Here is a 21,857-nt window from a genome sequence, read left to right as displayed (position 1 = left end):
AGCTATCGAAAGTGCTATCGAATATATTGAACAGCAAGAACAGGCGTCACCAGCCTTCCTGTTATCCCTAAACAAAAGGTGAAACATTGCTGCAGAAAAGTGCCAAAGTAATGTAAACGATTAAGGACTTAAACTCTTTTAGGTAAAAAGTCTTTCATTCTCGTAAAGTATGCTCTTTAACTGTTTTTAAGAAAACTTTTTAATTATAATATGAATTGTAGGTGGTGTACTCGTATAAATTTTTTTATTTATTAAATATATTACATTTATACCTACTCTTACCTTTTTTACACTATTCGAATTAGTCATGGCCCTCAAAGTTACAAAATCAGACACAAAAACATACTTTCTCTGAATAAGCATACTTTTTTTCCTTACGGTTTCCGATTTCTGACCCCCCATGGTATCCTCCCAATAGTTTGGTGAAGAGAGCACTCAAAGTTTGGACCCCTTAATGTTAATTTTACTTTTTGCTTATTTCGCTATATCACGAGAACTCTATAAGCGAATTGAAAAAATTTTGCACACAATTATAAAAATCATTTGTCCCAAAATGATTATCCATGCACAAAATAACTTTCAGTAAATATTTATTATTTTATTTAATAATGGTCGGAAATATTTTTCAACTGTAAAGGTGTACTATTTTTTACCTCATTCTAATGAATACAATTTTACAAGACAAAATACTCGAATAGTTTCTGAGAAATCGAATTTTAAATATCTGATTTTCTTTTTTTTTAAATTCAATTTCTCAAGAAATTTTCAACCGATTTTGATGATGTTTTGTATTTCGCCATGTATAATTATATTCTTTGAGATGATGCAAAAAATTTTATACCTTACAATTCAAAATTTTTTTGACTATTATGAATATTCACTAAAATTTTTTTTTTTTTTTTTGCGTAGAATTATTTTCGGACTAATGTCTTTTTTAATATTATGCAAAAGTTTTCCGATTCGCTTAAAAAGTTTTCGAGATATAGCGAAATACGCAAAAAGTAAAATTACCTTTAAGGGGTCCTAGCTATGGAGCTACAAAAAGAACATACCAAATTTCCTCAATTCTTACAGAAACTTATACAGGGAGATAAATGGATATTTCATTACTGTAGCTAAAGAACATGTGTAACAACCAGTCATCAGGTTCTAGGCGCCATGACCAAAAATTTCTGTACTTGTAAATTAGACCGTGTACTTTTTCAATAGTCCTGATCTAACCATAGTCTGAAGAGGAAAATAGCTCTACTAAGTTAATATCTTCTTTATAAAAGAAAACACTTTTAGTTTATCTTCTGGAAGAACGCAAAATTTCAGTAAAGGATGAATGAAGACCTGCCCATCGCTTATTATTCTAGTTCTAGAGTGACATTAAGAACCAGAACTTGCAATAAAAACTATCTATTTTTAAGTCAATTAACAGGGGCTCCTGAATTCGTTAAGAGTATGCAGACCGACTGATTTATGGATTGAGTTATTGTTATACGTAGATATGCAAGCTTGCGGCTCATTACATAGCTGGTTATTTACTTATCAAATTGAAGAACCGATAGCACAAATTAGAGTAAGACACTGAGAGCATAAAGATACGCCTAGGGTTAAGGTGAGATTCGAACCTGTTACTTCCATGCTGGAGAGCATTAGGAGGAACGGTGATCGGCCAAGAAGGTCTCCAGAATATATAGTAGTAGTATTGTGTTTATGTCATACTTCATTTGCACAATGGACTATTTTATTTTATAACCGTCGTTGAACAGCCGTCACAATTTTGAGTCTACGACTACCAATGTTCAACTCCTTGGTCCTTTTTTTAATTACCGTTGTTGAACAGCCGCCCAATTTTAGGGTTTACGACTACTAATGTTCAACTCCGTAGCCTTGTAGTTTTGAATCAATCCAGAAGACAAGGAAACTCCTGGATCAGTATCCTCAGAGGTATGATTTTGGGAACATGGAGGACTTCGTGACTCGACATTGCATCAGTACTACACTGGGAGTCATCGGCCGGCGTAGACCGAACCCACGACCTCTTGGACATGGGCCTAGTGCCCTACTAACCAGGCTATCCGTCGTTGAACAGCCGACCCAATTTTTGGCTTACCAGAGGTATTGATTTGTTATAGGAACATGGAGGACTTTGCGACTCGACAGATTTAACGTGCATCAGTCACCATTTACTACACGGGGAGTCTTCGGCCAGCGGGGAACTCCGCAGTCTTGTAATTTTGAACCCGTTCCAGAAGACAAGGATTAAGTATTGGGAGAAATTTGCCTTCGTGGAGGACTTTTTGACGGAACTAACTCGCCTTTGCTTTGCATGGAGAGGAAAACCACAAATACTTTCCATGACTAGCCTGACGTCAAGGGGACTCTAACCCATCATCCTTCGACCACAAAGGATATTTTACGGCAGGTCTGTGCGAGACGGGTGCGGAATTCGTATCGTCGCTGGGATTCGAACCCGGGACACCTCATTGGGAGTCGAGTGCTCTATCCCCTGAGGCACCACGGCTCTGGCGAAAGTATTGTCGGGATGAACGAGTGTCTTGAATCCTAGATTGTGGCAGGTTTCACCGTTCTGATGATCCAGCTGGAAAATCGGGGGTTCGTGCCATGAAATTATTGGAGAATCTCAACGCTTATGAGCTAACAAAAACACAAGCATTTAATTGGCGAAGACTTATATATTGTTCATTAAAAAATATTATTTTGGAAAGTGTAAGCTCTATAAAATAATTTATAATTTTTTTTTTTTTTTAAATTGTCATGCTTTTACCGAACCTAGGATCTTACACAATTTTAATGAAGTTTATCGTAATCGGAAAAAAACTTCCTCATCAATTTCCGTTCGAAAAAGAAGTTTCGCATTGAAAATAATTCGCTATCAATTGAAAAAAAAAACATTAAAAGTTTCGGCTGACGATTCAAAAATAATTGAGAGAAAACATTTATAATTGCGTATACGAAACAGTAACAGGAGTTTTCAAATGCGTTTTGTGTTGAAATAGAACTAGTTTTTTTTTATATACAAATGTGTTATATTTTGGAGTGATAATTCCTAATTGATAAAATAAGCGTTTAACCATGTAAGTATAAGTTTTTTAAAATTATAAAATTTTTAAAGTAAGCTTTTTATGTTTTAAGTAAGCTTTTATTAGTAAACTCTAGTTCCCTTTTTAAATATAATTGGTGTTGAGACTGTTGAAAGATATTATACACAACTGCAAATTATTAAAATGCTAAATGTCATGTTTTTCACTTATTTTGACCTAAATTAATACTAGAGAATGAAAAAAAAGTATTAAAAATATGTTTAGTAAAAATTTTATGCCAAAGGTAAAATACTGAACTGGGTACGATACAAAATACTACTACAAAACTTTTTTAATTTTTTTTTGTAAAGGAACGCTTGTGAATTCTATCTTAGAGAAAACGTGTAATCTAAGAGAACACCTTTATAAAAACTATTTTAGAGAAAACATGGATTTAAGAATTCTATTTTACTAAATACGTGTAATTTAGCACCTCTGTCAAGTAGGTTAATGACCCCAATAACTACGAAACATCGTAACGACTTTTTTGTTTTTTTCGTTTTCCTAGTTATCTTATATTGCTTAAGTTTAGGTTTTCAACTTAACGGAAAATTTCAAAAATATAACCCGTTAAAAAGCAAGTTATTATGTATAAATGTAAATTTAGTATTTGTTTTCGCACTGGGAAGTCAGGACGTAGATGACGTAGTCGTGTCACGCTCCCTCTGTATTTTAAGCATGAAAATAATCATGGAGTCTGCAGAAAAGGTGGCGACTAAAATTAAATAAACAACAGGTCATCTTTTTCCCATCGTTTCTTTTATTTGTTTGATGATAAAAGTACATCAATGCAGAAAGATTTAAAAAAAACAAAAAAAAAACAGAATTTTTATTAAAATGTCCTCCACTCAAAATTTCGAACCTTCAACGAATCCATCAATTTGTGATAGAGAAGATTCATGTGGAAGGAGAGTTCTTTCACACATTTCAAAGTCGTAATGTATCGTGAATGCCGGAAATCAAGGGAATGTCGACTTTCACCGGTGAATGTCAACAATCTCATAGTCACTTTGGTGAATGTTTAAAATATTTGTTACATCCGATTTGATATTAATTTATTCGTTGATATTATAATATTTATTCGATATTTCAAATATCTGCTGAGGATAGATTAGGAGGAACATCAGTGGAGTACCGGTTAAATGCACACTGGGCATTTACAATGAAACTTTAAAAAAAACATTGATGTAGGGCATACCGTGCAAATGTATACCTGCCAGTGGCACTTAATATATTTCAGCATATATTTCGGACATTTAAAAAAGCGACGACTATGTGATTGTCAACATTCACAGGTGGAAGTCAACAATCATCAATTTCGGTCATTCACAGTAACATCTACATTAAGTGACGTTTAATTAAATTTTGTCACATATTATCTGTTTTAATGCTATTAAATACTGTAACTGGATTGTGTACGCGTCACAAAATAATTTATATGAAAAAAAAAATTTTTTTTCAAGTTTTTATGCTATTACCGAACCCAGGATCTTGCATAATTTTAACGAAGTTTATAGTTAACCGGAAAAAAAACTTCATTAATTTCCGTTCGAAAAAGAAGTTTCGCATTGAAAATAATTAATTTTCAAATTAGCAAAAACAAAGTTTTGTCTAGTGATTCAAAAATAATTGACATAAAATGTTTATAGTTGTTTATTCGAAACAGTAACGTGATATTTCAAATGAGTTTTGTGTTGAAACAAAACTAGTATTATGTATATATCTATACAAATGTGATATCGACCAACCATAGATGGGATATGAATCCGGGTCATCTCATTGAGAGGCGAGTGCTCTTTACCCTGAGCCATCACGACACATTTTCCAGATCGTGTCTCTTCCCGACATTTCGAAGATTATAAATACGAAATCGTTATAAAATGTATCAAGAAAAATAATTAAATAATAGTTAATGCCAATTAATTTGTCAAAAATTGTGCCCCTGTACAATGAAATGAATACAACTTTGTGAAATCTTTTGATCATGATGTCGATAGTTATTCGCGTATTTGATTTTTTCAATCACAATCTATGAGAGTACTGTGAAGAAGTTGAATAGGATGCTGTTTACATTTCAATAAAGTGAAACCTATTGAAGTTGACTAATTGATCATCTCATAGAGGTGGAGGAGTTATTTTTTTAATTATTTCTTACATTATGTTAATCTTATCATGTTATATTTTACCTGTTATTCACGTATTTCTTATGTTACTAATCAAAATAAAGATAGATGAAATTACTTTTTATTAAGTCTGACTTTACAAATTGAATATGACTTTGAATTACGTTTTATTAAAATTTTATTTATTAAATAACCCCATTGTATGTCTAAGGAAATGAGATTAATTCCCAAAATAAATCGCAGTTTGTTACGCAAATTTAAAATTAAACGCAGTTATGTTTAAGGATAAAAATAAACATGCATGTTGTGTTAGCGTTGCATGCCAGATATTTATTATAAATAATTTATTAAAAATCTCAATACACAAGAACATAATCTGAAGAATAAGAATTGGAAAACTTAACATTATATTCAGGTTAACATTTAAAAATAAAGTATTTTAAAATTTATATTGAACAATGTATTATTACTCTCATTTAATATATTACAGAAGATAAATTCGATTCTTGATAATAGAAATAAACTTACAAATGTGGTTAATTTGGCACCTTTTAATGTAATTTTTTTTTCTTTTACAGGCGATTACCCAAAGTAAAGACAAAGGAAATGGACGAGAATAAACATTACTTTTCTTTTAACGAGTCCAGACCTCCAATGTCTCTGGAAATGGTGAGTGAGCCAAAAATCATCTTTTATTTTTTTGATCTATGGCCAGGAATTCGACTTCTGCCACATCCGTTTAGAGGGCGGACCCATTCATTCATCCACAGATCGTAATTTTGACCTGAACCAGAGAACGATCAATCTCCAATTCAGTGCCTCCAGAGGTATTGATTTGTTATGTGGATATGGAGGACTTTGTGATCCGATAGATTTAACGCACACCAGTAACTATTTACTTCGCCGGCTGTTTTCGAAATCCCCTTCTCAGAAACGTGAGCCCAGCGCCCTGCCTACCAGGCTATCCCGGTCTTGGATTTTTCCCCCTCATTTAAATACGACTTTTTAGTCTAGTTTAAGGATACGTCCCCTCTCGCTGCTCACCAACCCCCGCAATTGATTCTCATTCATCATTGATTATTTCTTCTTTTACGTCTTGAAATTAACTTTTAAATCATTTATATGTAGTGGTGTGGAAATTAAGTTTAAATGAATAAAAAATAATAAATTGAAACAGAAACACAGCTACCACTAGAATATATATTCCCAAAAAGCGTAGAAAGTTGGCAGCCCTGCAAAAGATTCAGCATCGGCGGAATGTTGAATCTTAATAAACCGCCCCAACAAAAGTGACAAATCGGGCTGACAGAGAATTGAAACGGATTATGAAGAGAAACAAGGCAAAGAGATATACAGGGCTTAAAATAAAAAACGGACCACCCTGAATAGCGTTTGATCTAATGATCGGATCTTCACGTTCTAGAACTCCATCCTAATGGTTTGAGAGGTAGATATCAAATATGCTAAATAATTGGGGCAGACGTAATTTAAGTTACGAACTTCTGACCCTCAAAATACAGGGGGTAGTCGCAATCTGGGAAATATGGTCCCCATAGTATGTTCAGGGACCCAAAATTTAGACCCCCTAATGTTAATTTTATTTTTTGCATATTTCGCCCTATCTCGAGAACTTTTCAGGCGGATTGAAAAACCTTTGCTCACAGTTATAAAGTTCGTTTATCCAAAGGTAAATTCACGCAAAAAATAAATTTTAGTTAATATTTACTATTTTTTATCATTTTATTTAGCAAGAGTCGAAACAATTTCGAATTGTAAGGTATAAAATTTTTTATATTATTTTAAAGTACCTAATTTTAATAAAATACAAAATTTGAATGAAATCGGTTGAGTAGTTCCTGAGAAATCGAATTTTAAAAAAAATTGTATATTTAAAACTTGATGAAACTTGAGCCATTAAGATGGAGTACTAACGTGAAGATCAGATCATTAGATCAAAAGTTATTCAGCTTGGTCCGGTTTTTATTTTGCGCATTATACTATTACAGATATGGCGAAATACGCAAAAAAGTAAAATCCAAACTTTCTACAGCCCTTCTTGGCTTAACTTTAGAACTCCATTTTCAAAAAATGAGGTTACTTATTATATTTTATTGTCGTAAATCCTATAAAATTTTATTTTTGATCTGAAAAAGTACGTTTTCTTTTATCTATTTACACGACTTTTAGAGTTAGAACTAAATAATTAACATATTTAAGTCTTACCCTTTGAAAAATTAAAATAGGTTTTTTTGTACGTGAAAATTCCATCAATGGAATAAAAGATATTCAAGATATTTTTCTTTTTTTAATTTGTTCGACTGCAATAAGAAAAGTTTTGATTCAATAATTATTAATTTGAATTTTTCTCTGGTTTCGATTTCATATTTTTTAGGTACATATACAAATGATATCGATATCCATTTTTTTATTATCTATAATTGCGTCTAAAAGCTATTTATTGACAGTGTTTTACAAAAATTGAACATCATAAATACATTTGTCGTTAAATTCTATTCCATGTTTTATAGATAAGCATTTGTTTATTTTAATTTTAAACAATGAGATATGCTTCGAAGCGTTTTTGCGAGTTAAACTAAATTCATTAGTTTCCGTGCTTGTGTTGTATTGCTTATTTTCTAGTGAAAGGTAAGAATAGTTATACTACTCTCTATATGAAAAATATTTGATTTTAAAGGTTTTTTATTGAATGAAATCTTATTCAGATAGCGGTATAGCAACAAAGTTGTGCGCTCAATGACAAAAGCGTAAAATTTTCATCATTGTAAGTAAATTATATGAATATTGCTTTAAGATATTAACTACTTTATATTTTTTATTTTATAACCGTCGTTGAACGGCGGACCCAATTTTGGGTTGACTACTAATGTTCAACTCCGAAGCCTTGTAATTTTGAGCCCAATCCAGAAGAGAACTCCTGGATCCAAGTATTGGGAGAAATTAGCCTTTGTGGAGAACTTTTTGATGGAACTAAGTCGCATTTGCGTTATGTGGAGAGGAAGACCACGAGAAATTCCTACGGTTAGCCTGACGGCAAGGGGATTCCAACCCATGATCTGTCTACCACTGAGGATATTTCACGTCGGCACTATGGTCGGTGCAAGCCGGATGCATACTTTGCATCGACCAGCGATCGTTGGGATTCGATTGTTGCTAGGGATATTGGGGCGACGCCAAATAAATTCCTAAAAGCACAAAATTTATAATTGATGTCCCTTTTAGTTCTTAAAATCAAAAACTATCTCTTAATACTTTGATTGACTACCGTAGAAGCAAAAAATATAACTGCAAAATTTTCCACTAAGTGACAAAAATAATTTTACTAATTTCTCTTTTTCTTTGTGAAAATGCTTAAATTAAAAACTAATGTTTTTGAGTCACAAATGTGTTTATGATGAAAAAAAGTATATTTCTATTTTACTGTTTTTATTGTTTTTCTTCTAAGGTTTTGTCATACATTTTTTTTTAACATGGTTCATTAAGTACTACTACTCATACTTCAACATTTAATCGACAAATTTTACGTGTGTTTATTTGAGATAAAACATTTTCTTCGAAATCTGCGGCTACTTTCAAGAATTTCCTTCTTTCCTCGTTTCTTCTTTCTCTACTAAAAACTAATTTCCTGTTCAAAAAGACAACAAACAGATTGTTTGTATTTTTAAACATCCTGAAAAAATGTTCGATTATGATGTAATTGATGATTATTATTTCAAGATCGATTATTCTTTTCTTCTTTTAAATAAAATTTGTCATTTTTGCCCATTTATTATTTTTTTTAAATTTTGCTTCAACAAAAAAATTTTTTGTTAATAATAAAACTTTAAATAAAAAAATGTTTTCCCGAATTTCTAAAAATGAAAGTGAAAGCATTACTCCGTATCAAGAATTTTTTTTCATCGATCACGAATTTTTTTCTGGGGGGGGGGGGGNGGGGGGGGGGAGGCGTTCATATATTCCGTAAACATATAATATTGAAATGGGTTTGCGATTTGCTTATTTTTACTGAAAATGAGGAGGGGGGGTATTAATTATTTTAATACATTATATTAGCAGAATACTACACTATTGTGAGTACAACATCTGGAGCTGTGTTTACTATTAATACATTATATTGAGATGAAATCGCATCATGGGTAAGTCAGACATTAAAATCCCTTAATTTTCGGAAATTTTTTAAAAATAAAATGAACATTGCAAAATGTATTAAAAAATTTCCCTTGGTGAAATTCCAAATTTGAGATATATTGAATTCGGAGTAAGAAAGAGTTGGAAAAAAAAATTCTTCTAATGATTTCAGTTAAAAATTTTAACTACAAAAATAAAACCACATAAAATTCGTAGAGAGCATTCTATTCAAAATTTTATGAAATGAATAAAAACGTAAATTTTGTTTTATGCAAAGTTCATCTCTTATTTGAATTGAATCCTTTAAAATAAGATCTATACTGTCAAAGTTAAAGTAAAACTAAGAGGGAGTGAGGGACATAAATATATATGGGAGGAGTTTTGCAAACTGCGTGTATGTGTGTGTAAAATTGCAAAAAATTCTCTCTGCATATTTGAATATCCCTATTTAAAACCCTATTTTAGAGGATTTTTGGAAAGCTTAAACTGTTCAAAATAAATTTATTTTTCAAATACTCGAACTTTCGGCGCAGTTGCACAGACACTTCTATACAGAAACCGAACTTTCAACTTGTCAATTTTTTTCAATGTCGTATTTGACGCTGAAAAATATGGTTAAATACCACTAAGCAGCAAAGTTCATGAGTCCAGAGTCCTTGGCCATTATTCAAGATAGATGGAAGATGTGTGGCTTATGGAAACAGTGGCAAAGTTTAGACTAAAGGCAGGTCAATGCCATTGTACTCTCCATACCATTGTACTCTCATCAAATGATATGTAAAGTGGGCATCATGAATGCTGAGCATTTTTTACGGGCTCAGGTTTAGATAGTGAATCTTAGATACTTGATGAAATCGTCCAAATCATATTAGGCTGATAGAACTTTTATGAATTATTTGTCTCTTTGTTAATTCTTTACTTGTTTGTCCCGAAGTGGGAATGATCGTAAAGACACAGTTCCTAGTAGAGCACCGAAGTCAAGCGTCACTGGCTGCGGTCAGTAAACGGGTGAGTGACCACGTTGATCAGCCTACGTAGTGACCAAGGGTTCGCGGTATCGGTCCTCGTTTAACTGCTCTACCATAAAGTGCTCGACTTTGCGCGCAGGTCGTTGGGTTATCGAAGCGAGAGAGCCATCCCCTCTACAGAGGATCAAAATTGTGATGGTATTTCTTCTGATCATCCTCGAGAATGTTTTCCAGACCGTCACCTGTAGCACATTGTGCAGCTCTAGTGAGACGCAGCTCTAGTGAACTAAATAAAATACCTACCTACTTGTTTATGTTTACTTATATCTTGTTAGTTTATATTTATATTGTAAGCTTGTCGTTTTTTTTTCTGTTCTCTGTACCGTTCTGAGACATTGGGCAACACCTCCCAGAAGAAAGAAGGCCTCAGCACGGATCAATTTAGTAATCTGACGTAACGAACATAAACTGCGCAGTGGATGAAAAATAGGAAAGCTGTCACTACGTTTGGGCTACTAAGCTGCGCAGTGGTGGAAATAAAAAATCTCATTAAGGTCTGGTTTCTTAGGACAAACGCCTTATCTGGGCGTCAGCGTGACGTCCATGCCCCGGCTGGTGCCAACAAAATACTGGTTTGTTAGCTCGAGGCCTGGTTTCTTAGAACTAGCGCCTTATCTGGGCGTCAACGGAAAGTTGACGTAGAGCTGACGCCAAAAAAATACTTTTTTGTTAGTTCAACGTGAGCAGTCGGTCCAACGCAGACATTATCTCCCATTGCGCATGCGTTAATAACGTAAACAAATATTTATTTAGAATTTGTATTGATTTTATTATTGTCGATCAGTGTTTTAGAGAACAAATAATGACTTTGTCCAAGAGAAAACACATTATAGCTGNGGGCGTTCATATATTCCGTAAACATATAATATTGAAATGGGTTTGCGATTTGTTTATTCTTACTGAAAATGAGGAGGGGGGGTATTAATTATTTTAATACATTATATTAGCAGAATACTGCACTATTGTGAGTACAACATCTGGAGCTGTGTTTACTATTAATACATTATATTGAGCTGAAATCGCATCATGGGTAAGTCAGACATTAAAATCCTTTAATTTTCGGAAAGTTTTTAAAAATAAAAAGAACATTGCAAAATGTATTAAAAAATTTCCCTTGGTGAAATTTCAAATTTGAGATACATTGAATTCGGAGTAAGAAAGAGTTGGAAAAAAAAATTCTTCTAATGATTTCAGTTAAAAATTTTAACTACAGAAATAAAACCACACAAGATTCGTAGAGAGCATGCATTCTATTCAAAATTTTATGAAATGAATAAAAACGTAAATTTTGTTTTATGCAAAGTTCATCTCTTATTTGAATTGAATCCTCTAAAATAAGATCTCTACGGTCAAAGTTAAAGTAAAACTAAGAGGGAGTGAGGGACATAAATATATATGGGAGGACTTTTTCAAACTGCGTGTGTGTGTGGTTTGTTCAGGTATAAAATTTCGAAAAAACCTTCTTGCGTTTTTGAATGTCTCTATTTAAAAGGATTTTTGGAAAACTTAAACTTATCAAAATTAATTTATTTTTCGAATAGTCGAACTTTTCACGCGGTTGCACAAACACATCTACAGAAAAACCGCACTTTCAATTTTTCAATTTCAACGAAGCCATTTTTTTTCAATGTCGTATTTGACGTTGAAAAATATGGTTGAATGCTACTAAACAGCAAAGTCCATGAGCAAATCTTTGGCCAATATTCAAGATAGCTGGAAGATCTGTGGCTTAGGGAAACAGTGGCAAAGTTTGGACTTAAGACAGGCCACGACTGCTTGGCAGAACATCAAATTAAAATAGGTGTACTCTCATCAAATGATATGTAAAGTGGGCATCATGAATGCTGAGCATTTTTTACGGGCTCAGGTTTAGATAGTGAATCCTAGATACTTGGTGAAATCGTCCAAATCATATTAGGCTGATAGAACTTTTATGAATTATTTGTTTCTTTGTTAATTCTTTACTTGTTTGTCCCGAAGTTGAACTGATCGTAAGGACACAGTTCCTAGTAGAGCACCGAAGTCAAGCATCACTGGCTGCGGTCAGTAAGCGGGTGAGTGACCACGTTGACCAGCCTACGTAGTGACCGAGGGTGCGCGGTATCGGTCCTCGTTTGACTACTCTACCATAAAGTGCTCGACTTCGCGCGTAGGTCGTTGGGTTACCAAAGCGGGAGAGCCATCCCCTCTGCAGAGGATCAAAATTGTGATGGTATTTTTCTGATCATCCTCGAGAATGTTTTCCAGACCGTCACCAATAGCCCATTGTGCAGCTCTAGTGAGAGGTAAATAAATTACCTACCTACTTGTTTATGTTTACTTATAATATTGTTAGTTTATGTTTATATTGTGTTTTTTTTTTCGTTCACTGTTCCGTTATGAGACATTGGAAAACACCTCCCAGAAGAAAGAAGGCCTAAGCAATTTAGTAGTCAGACGTAACGAATATAAACTGAGCAGTGGATGAAAAATAAAATGGCTATCACTACGTTTAGGCTATTAAGCTGCGCAGTGGCGGCAATTATGAAAAATCTCCATACACTTGGACTACTAAAGGATCAAATTTCTTGTTCAGGGTTACCCATGGCTAGGCCTTCACTTTTCTAGGAAGTATTGCATTGTGTTGCCTGTGCCTTATGATATCCCCCCTACCCACAGCTGAAGCAAAACGAACTGCGCATGTGTAGTGTCAGTCAGTGGTGTTCTAATTTTGAAACGAGTAAGTCGATGGAGATCCTCTTCTATGGAGTTATGAATGATTGAAAGTTCCTCTATGGATTGGAAGTCCAGTTAGCCATATTAGCCATATTCAACAACATATTTTGCACTATTTAGATATCTGAAACTGTGCTTTCGTTTCGTCTGCATAACGCAATCAAATTATCTACTCCTTATATCACATGATTATTTTTAAATATTTAATTTTGAAATTTTATAACGCTGTATAAAAATTACTTTGTTACGAGTGAAAAAAAAAATTTTTCGACTCTACGTGTATCACTACCCATAATGTAGCGTTAAACGTAATAAAAATGTAGCGTTAAACGTTTAGCGCAACCTTATTGGAAGTCGCATAAGAAGTATAACTTCAAAAAAGAGATATCGATACACTGACAATTCAGGGTTTTATAAAAATGGAGCGTTTCACTAAAAAATAACACAGCACGTTTTCATTTTGAGCGTTATTTTGAGTAATGATGAGTCATTCCCGGTAGGTGTAATTTACCGTTAAGTGAACAGAAGTGACAGCCCAGACCATGCACTTTAACGTCCTAAGGCAATTACTTTAATTTTTTGAAATCTAATATTTGTTCTAATAGGCATGATACTCCCTCCCTCCGCTATGAAGGAGGATCTTGACATTTTTGTATCCTCACATTTTTCACGTAAGTATCCTCACATTTCTGTAAACATGATTATTGAAAGTTTTGACAAAAGATGGCATATATGCTGGCAGAACCATGGAAGTCATTTACCAAACATACTTATCTATATATAACCCTATTCTGTATAATTTATGAATACAAAGAAAAAATTACAATTTTTAAATAAAATTCTGGGTATTCTATCACAATTACCTTCTACGTTTATTTTTATTTTTTTACAATTTTTGTAAATGTTTCAGAACTCTCTTGGATAATAGAGTCAAGGAAATACTCTAAATTTTCTATGTCAGCAAAAGGTAGCCTCGTAAGTGAAAAAAGAATGATAAGAAAAAAAAGGAAAATATTTTTAAGAAATTATTTAAAATACTAGGAACGATAACATATGATTTCTTTCTTTGCCTTTTTTTTTCTACATTAATGTAATTCTACATTAACATAATTTCTACAATAAAGTAAAAATTTTAAAAAAAAATCGAAAACTTTGATCATTTTAATGACCTAAAAAAGGTTGTGTAATACTTATACTACAGTGCAATTGAAAAAACATTGTGTTTCTCGATTTTTTTCATTTTTTTAATTGCTAATGGAACGCTACAGTAGAATTTCAGAAAACTGATAAAATAAACTTAATTTTCGAAAAAAAAGTTTTCCTCAATGTAGCTTATCATACAAAACTATCAAACATATCAAAATCTACAATTTGAACTTGGACTTTTTATTGCAAGGCAGTTTAGTAGTTTTACTTATATGTTCTTTGATCATAAATCGTTGTAGAACAATATTTTCATTCGAAAAGTATATATCTAAATACCTTATTTCTTTTTAAAAAATAGCGCTAAAAAATAAACTAAACTTTTGATTTAACGATTCGAACATAATTTGGAATAACTCATACACAATTTTTGAAATAATATAACATAGGAATGAGGGAATTTTTTTCTTGATTTTATTGCAAATAGAATTTTTATTATTTTCAAATAATTCAGCAGCAGATTTGTAATCTGTGAAAAATTAACATTATGATTTTGACATCTCATAATTAGCATTCTAATTTTTCCAAATGTTTCTTCCAGTTCCTTTTTACACAATAACGTTAAAAAATAAGTTAAACTTTTGATTTAACAATTCGGAACAGATCGTACACTATTTTTGAATTAATAATTTTATGATGTAAGAAAAGGTTTTTTTGATTTTATTGTAAATAGAATTTTTATTATTTCAAATGATTCAGCAGCAAATTTGTAATTTGTGAAAAATTAACATTATGATTGTGACATAATTTTTTCATCTTTAGCAATCTTTCCATTATTATTATTTTTTTCCCAAGTGGAAACATTAGATTAAAAACTGTTGATAGGCCAGATATTTCCAATTCTTTTTCCACTTTTTTCCTTCAGAAAACTTTGAATTAATAGTTTTATAATATAGGAATAAAGTAACAGTTTTATTTTATTATAAATCGAATTTTTATTTTCAAAATTCACCTGCGGATTTATAATTTGTGAAAAAATAACATAATAATTCTATCATATTTAGCAATCTATTATTTTATTTAATGCAAGTGGAAACATTAGATTAAAAATTGTTGATGGGCCAGATATTTCCGATCCTTTTCCACTTTTTTTTTCTTCAGAAAACTTTGAATTAATGGTTTTATAATGTAGGAAAAGTAACAGTTTTTATTTTATTTTATTGTGAATCGAATTTTTTTTTTCAAAATTCAGCAGCAGATTTGTAATCTGTGAAAAATTAACATTATAATTTTGACATAATTCTATTTTTTACATAATTCTATTTCTAAAAGCAATCTATTTCCTTTTTCTCATTTTTTCCAAGTGGAAATATTAGATTATAAACTAACTGTTTCTGTACCAGATATTTCATATCCCTTTTCCACTTTTTTTTCTGCAGAAAACTCTTGTTACAAATTTGCATTTTCCCTTCTGGATTAAAACTGTCTAATCAAGGACTGTCTGGTTTTCTGTTATAAGTAAAATAAAATAGAATAAAACCTTGAAGAGTCTGTCCCATGACTGAATTTTAAAATTAGCTGAATGATTGTACTGAATAAGGATTGGCGACACTTAGATGCCAATACGCCAAGAAAATATAAAGAAAGGCGGTTTTTGCCAGTTTAAGAAAAAAAAAAAGAAAAGAAAAATAGAAAAACATACAGTGGAAACTGGAATGATAATAATTGATATATTAAAAGTTCTTTTAACTATTACGGAAAACATATCTATGGTAAGCATACAAATATATATTTAATATATTAATTTATTGTTCAAATAGTAAAAATTATTTAAAAAAAAAAAATAGATTTAACGCGTATCTACAGAAGTCCCCCTACAATGTAACTCTACCTATGACGAAATTTTTAATCGGAATATTAAATATCAAAAGTTTCTCTGTATAACGAAGTGGTTTTCTTTTTGCATAAAACAAAATTTTTAAATTTTTAACTTTCCAATTTTCGTTATTTTTTGAAGAAAGTTGCTTTCAAAAGTTGGAATTTCTGGAATCAACATTTTAATGACATAATATTCTCAGAATGGGCGAGTTTTCTTTATTTTTGATTAATTTATTCAAACTAAAAAATTAGTAATTTTAATATGTTTATTCCACTTACTAATTTTAATTAGTTTTTATTTAAAATCAAGAGTACTTTTAAACTTCTCATACATTCCTTTCAAAAATGCTGTTCGAATTACTCAAATAACTGCCAACAAATTTGACCTTTAATTAATGAAATTTTTTTTAAAGCAAACTTTTAAAACTATTCTCAATTGTTGTGCTAAAATATTCAGACTATTAAAAAGACAATTAATAAATTTCAATGTAAGCAAAATCAGAAACTGTCAGTAATAGTATCAGTTTCATTGTAGCTTATCATTTCTGTTAATTATTTATGAATAATAATGAATAGAATTCGCTGTCATTAACTAATTTCAATAAAATAATTCATGTCAGAAGTGGGATTCGAACCCACGCCCACCGTAGTGGACTGCGACCTGAACGCAGCGCCTTGGACCGCTCGGCCATCCTGACTTATCTGACAGAAATTTAAGAATATTTATAATCTATAACTATTGAAACATTAAATGTTGATAAAATTTGTTTAATAGAAGAAGAATTTGGTGAAAATAGACGCTTTATGACGATTCTATTATTTTAAATGCGATTGCAAATTAAAGTAAGTTCTTTCTTCATACAGTAGATGGCACCACTAGGACACGATTCACCATTATACTCAATTCCAAAGGATGTTTTTCTATTTTTCGAACTTCAGCAATGTTTTAAATTTCTCATTTATTTTTAAGTTAAGGTTGGAAAATTATAATTGAAAAATTAAAATGAATGTAATGCTAGCTTGCTTTCTATCAATTAAATATTTTTTCCTGTTTACGTTTGTAAATTAAAATAACATCTCTTTTGTGTTTTAATCATTTGAATGTTCTTAAAAACTACTTAATTATGTTAAATAGTTATGTTTTGCAAATGTAAACAGCAGTTTTACCCCATCTTTTTCTCTAGATTTCTAGTTATAAATAAATAAAAGCTAAAAAATACATTTATTAGAGAGATATCAAAATCGATCGACAAATTTTTTTAAAACAAATATTTTTAATACTGGGCAGAAAATTGCATTTTTGTATTTCTTTTATTTTATTTCTAATTTTAAATATCTTTTCCTTTTGTAGTTTTAATGAATAATTTTGTCATTATCGTAAAAGTTTTGATTTTTTTTTTTTTTTAAAAATTCTGTAATTAAATTATCTTTAGAGGGATTATCTTTACTTTTTTAATAATATTGTACCACATTTTCATTAATATATTTTTCTTCTTTTTATTTCCTCTCAACAATTATCTCATAATTATAAATGTAAAAATTGAAAGTTTAAGTAATTTTGATAATTAAAAAACAACGTTAATCGGGTAGGAACATGCCGTTATTTTTTAGAGAGTAAATTAATTTAAGCGATAGATTTCTCCGTGGAGGGAACATAAAATTATTGCGAATAAAAGGAATTGTGGAAAATTAATTAAAGAATTGAATTGTTTAATTAGACTGTTGATAACTTTAGTTAATTAAATTTACTAACTTAGTCAACTAAAGTTATCAACAGTCTTATTAAATGGGAGGATTTCTTAATTAACTTCTACACTTATCTTTTTCTAATAATTTCTTTAATTATCTTAATTAAAGATAATTATTATCAATAATTTTATTTTTCCCCCATGGAAAAAAATCGATACCTTGATTTTTTTTTATTTGTGTGATATTTGGACCAATAACCATTAAAAATCATTTTAACAGGTGGCCAATCAATAGCAAATAAAAACAAATTATATTGCTAAACATTCCTTTTAGTCTACAGAAATTGCATTTTCTTTTTTTTAAAATCTCTTTACAGATCTTTGTATGTATGCATTTTTTTTTAAATTTATCATAAATGATTTAACGTAATTTGCATTGAAATGATTTTAAAATGATTTTATTAAAATGATTTTAAAAATTATGCTTTACCCTCGACGCTTTACGACCAAACATACAGATTTTTATTTATATATTTTTTTATTACTTTGCCCTCTAGATATGATTGTTTAAACATTATATGAATTATAGATTAGAAGTAGTTTACAAAGCGCTTAGTAATTTATTTGTCATTCAAATATTTTTTTTAAAAAAAGGTATTAGTTAGAATAAATGATTAAGCCTTGAAGTAAAATCGTTACATTTCTAATCACTTTAATTTTTTCAGGGAAAAATTTCTCTCCTGAGTCATTTTAAAATTTATAAAAGTATTTTTTTCATTAAAAAGTTTTAACATAATTGACTCATGATGCTAACAAATTGAAGGCTAACTTCACGAACGTGCTACGTTTATTTTATTTGCATATTTTTAAAAAAAGGGCATTAAATCCGATAACCCTACATTTCCACTTTTAAAATACCACTACGATGTATTTTATTTTTTTAAAACCTGTTTTTAGGAATAGTGGTTGGTAATGTGGAAAGCAATTATTCATTCTGAATATTTATTTTAAAAATTGCTAAAGCAGTTTTATTACAGTTTTGTGTGACCAGCTTAGCCACCTTTCAAAATTATCTTATACAACATATACGTCGTCTTCCATTTTCCTCTTAACAATCACCATCGAAACTATTCCTTTCTCTTTAATTATAATAATTGAAATTGCCTCCTATTCCTTTAACTATAACCATCAAAACTATCGTTATCCTCATAGCCCTCATAATTCCCCATATCCTCTTAACAATTACCATCGAAATTGTCATACTTCTCTTTCTTATTAACTAACACCATCAAAACTGTTCCCTTCTGTTTGATTATAGCCATCAAAATCGCCTCTAATCCTCTGATTTATAACCATCGAAATCATCCTCAATTCTGTAGCCATCAAAATTGCCCCATCCCCAATAACTATTAGCGTTTAAAGTGCCTCTTCCCTTTAACTATAGCCATCGAAATTGTAATCTATAGCCATAGAAATTATCCTTTTCGCTTAACTATTACCATTGAAACCAGAGCCATCGAAAATATCGTCCTCCTTTTTTTCTTAACTATCTCCTTCGAAACTGTTCCCTTTAATTGTAGTCATCGAAATTGCCTCCTACTCCCTTAGCTATAACAGCTGAAACTGTCCCCTTCTCTTTACTTATAACCATTGAAATTGCCACTTATCCCCTTAACTATAACCATCTAAACTATCTTCATCCATGTAGCTAGCAAAATTGCCTCTACTCCTTTGATTATTATCATCGAAATTGTCATACTTCCCTTTCCTATTAACTAACTCCATCGAAACTGTTCCCTTATCTTTAATTATAATCATCGAAATTGCCTCCTATCCCCTTAACTATAACCATCGAAACTATCATCATCCCTGTGGTATTACCATCGAAATTGTCATACTTCTCTTTCCTCTTAACTATCACCATCGAAACTGTTTCCTTCTCTTTAATTATAATCATCGAAATCGCTTCCAATTCCCTTAACTATAACCATCGAAACTATCCTCATCCCTGTAATATTACCATTGAAATTGTTCTACTACCTTTTCCTCTTAACTATCACCATTGAAACTGTTCCCTTCTCTTTAATTATAGTCATCAAAATTGCCTCCAATTCCCTTAACTATAACCATCGAAACTATCCTCATCCCTGTAATATTACCATTGAAATTGTTCTACTACCTTTTCCTCTTAACTATCACCATTGAAACTGTTCCCTTCTCTTTAATTATAGTCATCAAAATTGCCTCTAATTCCCTTAGCTATAACCATTGAATATATTTTCATCCCTGTACCCATCAAAATAGCATATCCCCTGTTACCATCAGAACTGTTCCTTCCAGCTAAATGTTACTTATACATCAATATGTAGTTAAATTATCTATACATCAGTATTATGTAGTTAAATGTTCGAATGTATCTCACCCTGGGTTTTGTGAGCTTATTGTATGAACAGACACGTAGTCATGAGGCAATCGTTAGGAAATCTTTCTCTGCATCTCATCTCTCTGTAAACTGCTAAGGTGTGTTACGATTCGATCTCCTACCCTTTTCACCTGCCTCTTGAGTAAACAAATCTTAGATCCAACAGTACACACATTCGAAAGTGTTTCAAACTTTCGATTTTTTTTTTATTCTTGTACCATGCGAGTCATTTTTGTTTTTTCTCTTTTCATTTAAAGTACAGAGGCAATGAGTCTATGATAATTGTTTATATTGGATTACTTCTAAATAACCTATTCGTTAAGTATCATTCATAATGGTAAGTTTTTGTTTGTATTGATATTTAACAATTTAAAATTTTTTTAAATTTTACATTTAGAACGTTAAACAGTGAAGAAATAATTGATCTAATAATTGGATTTTCACGCGTTGTGACTTAACTTACTACCTTTTCTTACATATGCTAATTAGTTAGTGTTGACGATATTTTAAGTTACGAAATCAGGAGCAAAAACATACTTTCTGCGAATAAACATACATTTTTTGTGTTGACAGATTATGATTTTTGATCCCCAAAATATGAGGAATAGCCGCAATCAGGGAAATGGGGTCCCGATAGTTTGAGGAAAAACATTTGGGCATCTTAACGTCAATTTCATGTCTTTCGCAATATCTCCGAAATAAATGAAGAGAATCAAAAAGCTTTTGTTCACAATTATAGAATTCCTTGTTTATACAATTCCTGATTATTTATCTAATTTACTAATGATCGAATAAACTTTAAACAATAGTGTATAAAACTTTTTACACCAACTCAATCTCTGTAAAAGACAAAAACCTAAATTTTATTGCAATTGATAGCCCATGAGCAATAGAAGTGTAAAAATACGAGATTGCGAAAAACATTCCTATATTCCTGATTGCTTTGACCCTCCATATTTTTAATATATTTGATCCCTTATCCATCTTTATCCAATTTTATATTTTATCAAATTTTCCAATTAATCCCTTTATCCAGTTTTTGCTAAACAACAAGTAAGACTAATAAACATACCTTTTTTTGTACAATTTGACAATTACCTTTTTATGTAAAATCTGATTTCGTGTCCTAAAATATCATCACAAATTAATTAGCATATTTATGAATAGGCCTTAGAACCATTAAGATTAAATCTTATTTCCTGAAAATCCGATCATAAGATAAAAAGTTTTTAAGGATGTTCGTTATTTTATTTCGCTCACTGAACATCATAAACACTTAGAAAAATATGCTCAACGTTGAACTATAATATCGGTACTTTGAACTATAATATGGGATAAATTTTCTGTCTTTCAAAAACATTAAGATTGTATCTTAATATGTGAAAAATTTGATTATTAGATGAAAAAATATTTAGGCGTATCCTTTTTTTATTATTTTACCCAAACATAATATGGGATGTATAATGAATGACATGGTTAATTTCAGATCAGAAGGCGAATTTCACATTTTAAATTTTTTTTCTTTTGCGGTTTTAGACTATTTTGCACATTTAGGGCATTTCATAGAACAATTTATGAGATATGAGATACTTTTTTTTCTTCTTTTTCGAGTATTTTTAGAG

The 21,857-nt window shown here is 31.0% G+C and overlaps 1 protein-coding gene and 1 non-coding gene across 9 annotated transcripts in view; one reads left to right on the top strand and one right to left on the bottom strand.

The window, feature by feature from the left end:
* Nucleotides 1-2,833: 2,833 nt before the first annotated feature.
* The window catches only part of LOC107454143 (inositol 1,4,5-triphosphate receptor associated 2), a 137,166-nt gene continuing 118,142 nt past the window's right edge, over nucleotides 2,834-21,857 (top strand). For 3 of the 8 annotated variants that reach the window (XR_011637879.1, XM_043049824.2, XM_043049821.2), the window contains exons 1-2: nucleotides 2,834-3,086; nucleotides 5,794-5,884. Coding sequence is in view for 7 of the 8 variants with exons in the window: in XM_043049824.2 (XP_042905758.1) it covers nucleotides 3,085-3,086; nucleotides 5,794-5,884 (93 nt within the window). In the remaining variant the exon portion in view is untranslated. Of the gene's footprint in view, nucleotides 3,087-5,793; nucleotides 5,885-15,947; nucleotides 16,020-20,433; nucleotides 20,573-21,857 lie in introns of those variants that run through there. The other 5 variants (XM_043049822.2, XM_071186141.1, XM_071186139.1 and 2 more) reach the window with 5 other exon arrangements.
* Nucleotides 16,740-16,823, bottom strand: TRNAL-CAG (transfer RNA leucine (anticodon CAG)). Its single transcript has one exon. It is a non-coding gene; the product is annotated as a tRNA-Leu (tRNA).

Source organism: Parasteatoda tepidariorum, chromosome 10, assembly GCF_043381705.1.
Source record: "Parasteatoda tepidariorum isolate YZ-2023 chromosome 10, CAS_Ptep_4.0, whole genome shotgun sequence".
NCBI lineage: Eukaryota > Metazoa > Arthropoda > Arachnida > Araneae > Theridiidae > Parasteatoda > Parasteatoda tepidariorum.
The sequence above is the reverse complement of the archived record's forward strand: the minus strand, read 5'-3'. Positions and strand labels throughout refer to the sequence as shown.